Raw genomic sequence first — 6,864 nt, 5'->3', positions numbered from 1 at the left:
TAAAATACTAATAAACCGTGATTCTTCGTCGCCATCGACCAAGAGATTACGAGCGGCTCCAAGGAGGCGACGCGGACGTATAACCGCTGCGGGACTAATCTATACGGCGTATTCAGAGCTTTTTCCTGTGACCCGACAGCGATCGCTCACGATATCTTGCAGCGAGTAAATATCTATACTAGTCTAGCAGCTGATACGTTTCTTCACACATGAATCTTGCGATATCAACGGGAGAAGCACAAGAATAGGCAGCTCAACGGTAGAGATCAGTGTGCACACAGCACCAGGCTACCAATCAGGAGCAGGCGGTAGCGACTACTAGCAAGATAGTTGGGACGTTACGGGGGTGGGTGACCGAACCGCCGTGCACCGGTAGCATCATCTTGCCGAATCGGCGACGGCAGAGCACGGCCCGGTTTATGCGCGAAACGGCAAGCGAACGGACCGCTCGGTCGAGAAATCCGGGCCGGCGGGCATGGGCGGTTCCATCATCGCCGGACACGTCCGTTCGGCCACTAGAGAAAAGGCGAGGCTCAGACCGTGCTTCCAGAACGCGGGCGAGCATCCAAGAGATATGCTAGTATACGCATGCACGGGCGAGTGAGGATGCATCCGATCCCTCTCGATCCACCACTTGCCTGGGGAGAATGGTGCTGGGCTGGCCAATGGCGGACGCATTAGGTGCGGCAATGGCGTCGTTAGTGGTAACTTTTGTGCCATTTTTCTCTCTTCACTTTTGAGAGCCGAGAAAACGTGGGCTTTTCGCTACTGTTTTGCACCGCCTATTTGGGAGCTGGGAAAGATGAGTGTTGGGCAGATGCGATGGAATCTCCAGGAGGAGCATCGATGCGGAGCCGAAAATACAACTCAATGAGCAAGTGAATTGAGGGAGTGCAGTGGCAGTGTGGCACTTTAGGCCAACTCCATCGCGTAACCCCAAACGGACGTCCGTTTTATACAGATTATATCCGTTTGGGTAGGGCAATGGAGTTGTATCCGGACTTGTCCTGGGATGTAGTGGCCATGTGCCCAGCGCGCGGCCGCATCCGTTTGTCCCATCCTGTCCGTCAGGGCAAAAAATGCCCATATTTTCATCAAAACAAGTTTGCACATCCAAATATTTGTCTAAAAATTAAAATAGTTTTACAACCCAATTGAATTTGTCTATAATAAAATAGTTTTACAACCAAATCGAAATTGTCTCGACTGAACATAAAATGAACCAATACATTTATTGGTTGCCAATGTGATCCCAAACGTGCTCAACCAAGTCATTTTGAAAATTCAAATGAGTGTGCAATCACGCAGCTCACGGTGGAATTGGACAAATTGTTAAAATGTGGCCGGGTCTTGGTGCAGTGGCTCAATATTTTCACCTTGATAATCAAATCCTTAGTCGAAAATACTCTCATCACGCTCGTCCTCGACGATCATATTGTGCATGATCACACAAGCAGTCATCACATCCCAAAGCTTCGTTGTGAAAAGCTTCTACTATTCGGCTCATTGCTCCTCCCGAGTCCCCTCTCCCTTCTCGAGTCGCCCCCGCGTGGGCGGCCGGGAGGCCCCCAGATCCCGTCGGCCGGCCCTCCCCCACTCTTCCTCCTCCTCCTCCCTCGCCGCCGCCCAAGGGCGCGGCCAGGCGAAGCCTGGTCGTCGCCGGCGGCGGCGGGGACTCAGGCCCTCTCGCTTGCGTGGGGCTGGCGCGGGCCGGCGCCTCCGGGCCGGAGCGTGGCGGCAGGCCGGATGCCACGGCGGGTGGTGGCGGCGCCTCGGCGACTTCGCTCCCCCGCGGCAGGAGGCCTCGCGATCTGGTGCGTCACGGTCGCTAGGGACGGCGGCGGTGTGACCGGATCGGTTCGCGGCGGCGCGGCCGGATCTATGCCCAAGCGTGGGCCTTGATCGCTGGTCTACCGTCGGCACGATGGCGGGTGCGACTCGTCGGCAGCTAGGCAGATCCGCCGGGATTCTACCCTTGTCTGATCCTTGACAGCACGGGTATCTACGGGGGAAACCCTAGATCTCCTTGGGATCGAGCCATGACGGTGATTTTGCGTCGTAGTCCCTCTTTAGGGCATCGTTTTGGAGTTTACTCCGGTTGAAGGGACCAGCGACGTCGGTGGCGCACGTCTGGTGGAGCAACTGCCGATGAAAATCGCGCCAACTACGGTCATGGCAGACGATGATGGCGTCTTAGATGTCGTTCCCTTGCCGAGGCATCGTCGTTGCAGTCTGCGTCATCAGGCTCAGGATGCTCCGGGGAAAACCCTAGATCTGGGTCTTTCGGATCGGACGATGATGGCGTTTTATCGCTTTCCCTCCTGGGGGCATCGTTTTGGAGCAAGTGATGGTTAGGGGGATGGTGGAGCGGTACTTCATTTCACACATTGATGGTGGTGGAGATCGCGCGACATGGCGATGTGGAGGCTCGGCGTCCGATGCACGGAGATGGACTCGCGCAGGAGGAGGTAACTGTCTGGCGTCATGGTGACATCGATGGCAGAGTGGCCAGACAAGGTAGAAGCCTCAATATGATCTGAAGACGAACCTGTGGAAGATGGTGGCGACGACACACGAGTGTGTCTGACCGGATTGTGCCCGAGACCCGGTATGTGGCTCGGCTGGGGCTTCCGGCTTTATGTGTTAGGCTTAGGTGAGTGGTTTGGGTAATGGCCCAGCTAGCATCCCTTCATCATATGGATAGGAGTAGTGGCATATGTTGCCAAGATGGTGGATTCAGGTATATTGTTTGTAATACTTTGTAAGGTCCTTGAGAATAATCAATAAAGTGGTCGTATGCATCTCCCAGATGCAGAGGCCGGGGGTCATCCTTCTTTTCTAAAAAAGCCTCCCAAAGCTTCGTTTCATCCCATGACAGTGCAGGGTTTCGAACGATACCCCGTCGGGATTGAAGCACACCAAAAGCACGTTCCACATCCTTTCTAGCACTCTCTTGCATTTGGGCAAATCTCTTTTTTTTCTCACCTTGGGGTTTCGAAATTGTCTTCACAAAAGTTGACCACTGAGGATATATACCATCAGCTAGATAGTATCCCTTGTTGTACTGGTGGTCGTTGATCTCAAAGTTGACAGATGGGGAGTGGCCTTCTGCAAGCCTTGCGAAGACTGAAGAACGATGCAGCACGTTGATATCATTGTGAGAACCTGCCATGTCAAAGAAAGGATGTCATATCCAAAGATCCTGCGAAGCCACCGCTTCTAATATGACAGTGCACGCCTTGACATGCCCCTTGTACTGGCCCTGCCAAGCAAATGAACAGTTCTTTCACTCCCAGTGCATACAATCTATGCTGCCAAGCATGCCTGGAAAGCCTCTAGCTGCGTTGATCGCCAAGAATCTCTCAGTATCAGCGGTAGTTGGCTGCCTCAAGTACTCTGGGCCAAACACCTCGATCACAGCCTGACAGAGCTTGTACATTGACATCAGACATGTTGTCTCACTCATACGCACATACTCATCCACCAGATCGCCTGAAATTCCATATGCAAGCATGCGGATGGCCGCGGTGCATTTCTGGTAAGAGGAGAATCGAAGCTTGCCAAGGGCATCCGTCTTGCATTCGAAGTATGGGTCATGAGCAACCACTCCCTCTCGGATACGATCGAACACATGCCTTGCCATTCGAAAACGGCGACGGAATTTATCCCGCTTGAAAAGCGGAGTGTTGGAAAAGTAATCGGCATAGAGCAGGGCGTGGCCTCTCTCCCTGTTGCGGTTCAGGTTGGGAGCACGGCCAGGGACTGACCCCCTGTACCGAGGAAGCTGCCGTTGAATGTGGTCGTGAACGACCAGTGCAGCCACCACAAGATCTTCATCACCCGACGACGAATCGTCCGACGAACAAAGGAAGTGATGGAAGAAAAACTCGTCTCCACTGTTCATACCTTTGTAGGCAAAATGGCGAACACCTTGCGGGCGTGGTGGCGAAGAGGCCGCAATGATCAGCTCGACGCAGCAGGGGTGGTTGCCGGCCGGCTACTGGCCGCTCTGGAGCTACTGGCCGCAGGGGTGGTACGTCGCCGGCGGTCGTGTCCATCGGCAAAGACGGCGACGGCCAAACCTCCTCCCATCGACGGCTAAAACTACGGCGAAAGCGCAGGCATTGTGGCGGCCATGTCGAGACGTGATCTCGTATGGACGGCCGGGGGGCTGCGCGGTGAGGAGGCGGCCGGAGGATAGCAGCGACGCCGACAACGGGGCGGGGCGGGGAGAGAGGGTGGAAGCGATAGCGGAGGGACTGCTAGTGTCCCCGACAGGCGGGCCACGGAGGGACAAGGGCGTGCGTCGTGGCCGTCTACGCGCGTCTGTTTCATCCTAAACCGAGCACAAATTTAGATCGGGGATGAATCGAAAACACACGGAATCCGGATATTTGTTCGTTTAAAACCGTGCGTTGGACCATGCTATTCGTCCGTTTTACTCCAAATAGACGCACTCAGACAAGATGGGTCGCGCGGTGGAATTGGCCTTACTAGTGCAGTGGCAATGGACGTAGTACCACGTCTTGAAAAAGCGATTGTGTACCTTTGCTTAGCACTCGCAAAATAAGTGTGCCCTCCCTGTTTAGAGAGGATCGATCACAATTTCCCGCCGTATCACGCGAGGCAGCCCGAACCGGGACCGTGACGCCGACAGGTTCAGAAACAAAAATGCACCTCTTTGCTGGGATTTCATAGCTTGTTTGTACTCCTTCCGTTCCGAATTATTTGTCTTTGATTTGTCTAGATACGGAGGTATCTAGCACTAAAATGTGTCTAGATACATTTGTATCTACACAAATTCAAGACAAGTAACTGGGAACGGAAGGAGTACTATATATGATTTGCAATTTGCGATTCGACCGGTCGGTCATACTACGTGTGCTTGCCGGGTCGCGACTCGGCCCGGGCCCGCGACGAGTCGATAAGAACGGCCCGAGAGCTCACTGTCAAAGTACCCGCCGAGTCTTCCTCCTCCCATTTTTTCCACCACTTTCCACAAGCCACAAGCGCCGCGCTACTTTTCCTCCACCTCGGCCTACAAAGCCTTCGCGCTCCTGTGCCGGCGAGCCGCTTTCTTGCAAAGCATTTCTTCCCTCCCCTGCTCTCCCGCATCCACATTCTTCCTTCTCGTTTCCCCGGCGCAAGATGGCAATAGACCACGCGTCCCCTCTCGCGCTCAAGAGCGGCGGCGCCACGGTAATCTTGTTAGCTGATTGATTTCTTGATGATTATCTCCAGCAATGTTTCTTGGTTCTCGACTGATCCTAATGGCGGTGCCGGATTGAAACTGCAATGTTGGGCGAGCAGGGAGGAGCGGGGTGCGAGGACGAGGAGGCGGAGAACCAGCGGTGGCCGCCGTGGCTGAAGCCGCTGCTGGCGACGAGCTTCTTCGTGCAATGCCGGGCGCACGCCGACGCGCACAAGAGCGAGTGCAACATGTACTGCCTCGACTGCGTCAACGGCGCGCTCTGCTCGCTCTGCCTCGCCCACCACCGCGACCACCACGCCATCCAGGTCAGTCAGTAGACCATTCTCCAATGCCGGCGTCCTCCTGTATCCTCTTCCTCCCCTGTTCGATCGATTCATGTTGGTCTTGACTGATGCGTGGCACGGGAGCAGATTCGGAGGTCGTCGTACCACGACGTGATCCGGGCGTCGGAGATACAGAGGGTGCTGGACATCACCGGCGTGCAGACGTACATCATCAACAGCGCGCGCGTGGTGTTCCTCAACGAGCGCCCGCAGCCGAGGCCGGGCAAGGGGGTCACCAACACCTGCGAGGTCTGCGAGCGCAGCCTCCTCGACTCCTTCCGCTTCTGCTCCCTCGGATGCAAAGTATGCATATGTCCTCCTTACAATCCAAGCTTCGGCCATGGCCTGGCGCATTGCAAGCTGGTAACCAGCACGGCATCTTCTGCCCCACAGATTGTAGGCACGTCCGGCGGCCACCGGCCGAGGAAGAAGCACGGCGGCAAGAAGAAGAAGAGAGCGGCGGTCAAGGATGCGCGGTCGGACTCGGAGCACTCGTGCACGAGCACAAGCGGCGGCAGCAGCGACAAGAGCAGCGTGGTGCAGAGCTTCTCGCCGTCGACCCCGCCGGCCACCTCCAGCAGCTACCGCGCCGGCAACAAGCGCCGCAAGGGCATCCCGCACCGGTCGCCGTTCGGCAGCCTCATCGTGGAGTACTAAGACAGCACACATGCCTGCCCGGCCCTGATCAACACTCTAGCGTGCTGTACACGTGACATAGCCAAGAAGGTAATGGCTGCGCGCCCTGAACGGCGAGCCCCGGGCCGCCGTGGAGGGGCACGAGCAGCAACCACATACTCCTACTACTATAGCGTGTGACTTTCAGTTTGTTGCAGTTCAGTTATACTAGCTAGTTACCACCGGTAAAACAGTAGCGTTAGACTGTAAGTAAGTAACTTGCAACTCCATGACGACGACTAAGTTTTGCAATGTACTGTAGTAAACTCCTTGCCCCCATATGGTTACGGCACTAGATCGTAAATGTGCATAGATGATAGATAAATGTATCACCGTAGGGAACCGTAGTGTGTGGAGCAGGAGGCCAGCGTGGTGTTCATGTGTGTGCGCGGCACGGGCCATGTACAGTAATAAAAAATACTACTAAGAATGCTGCTCAGCTCGGCCATGTTTTGGTGTTCCCAATGCCGCAGAGCCAGGCATTGATCTGGCTGAGTGGCTCGTCATTCACTCACTCGAGCCAGTCCTCTGACACTCGGCGCAGAGCCAGCCCCCCATCAATGCGGCTGCCGGCCGCAGGAGATGCTCGACATGGCCGGCGATACGGTTACCCGGTGACGTCCCGGCCGCCGTCTGAGGTCAATAGAAGCGGTG

The 6,864-nt window shown here is 55.5% G+C and overlaps 1 protein-coding gene across 1 annotated transcript; it reads left to right on the top strand.

Annotated features, from left to right (window-relative positions):
• The first annotated feature begins 4,957 nt into the window (after positions 1 to 4,957).
• LOC119317487 lies at positions 4,958 to 6,649 on the top strand. Its single transcript, XM_037591959.1, has 4 exons — positions 4,958 to 5,199; positions 5,311 to 5,517; positions 5,623 to 5,838; positions 5,929 to 6,649. Exons 1-4 carry the CDS (start codon positions 5,149 to 5,151, stop codon positions 6,190 to 6,192), a joined length of 738 nt encoding a protein of 245 aa, XP_037447856.1. The 5' UTR covers positions 4,958 to 5,148; the 3' UTR covers positions 6,193 to 6,649.
• Positions 6,650 to 6,864: the final 215 nt, after the last annotated feature.

This window comes from Triticum dicoccoides, chromosome 6A, assembly GCF_002162155.2.
Source record: "Triticum dicoccoides isolate Atlit2015 ecotype Zavitan chromosome 6A, WEW_v2.0, whole genome shotgun sequence".
In the NCBI taxonomy this organism is placed as follows: Eukaryota; Viridiplantae; Streptophyta; class Magnoliopsida; order Poales; family Poaceae; genus Triticum; species Triticum dicoccoides.
Note: the sequence above shows the minus strand (reverse complement) of the source record. Positions and strands in the feature narration are given on the sequence as shown.

What these genes read in the sequence shown, in the direction of transcription:
- LOC119317487 (XM_037591959.1), top strand. Translation starts at nt 5,149, where the DNA reads ATGGCAATAGACCACGCGTCCCCTCTCGCGCTCAAGAGCGGCGGCGCC. An exon ending in TCAAGAGCGGCGGCGCCACG is followed by an intron (nt 5,200 to 5,310) that starts GTAATCTTGTTA and finishes TTGGGCGAGCAG; the next exon opens with GGAGGAGCGGGGTGCGAGGA. An exon ending in TCTGCTCCCTCGGATGCAAA is followed by an intron (nt 5,839 to 5,928) that starts GTATGCATATGT and finishes TCTGCCCCACAG; the next exon opens with ATTGTAGGCACGTCCGGCGG.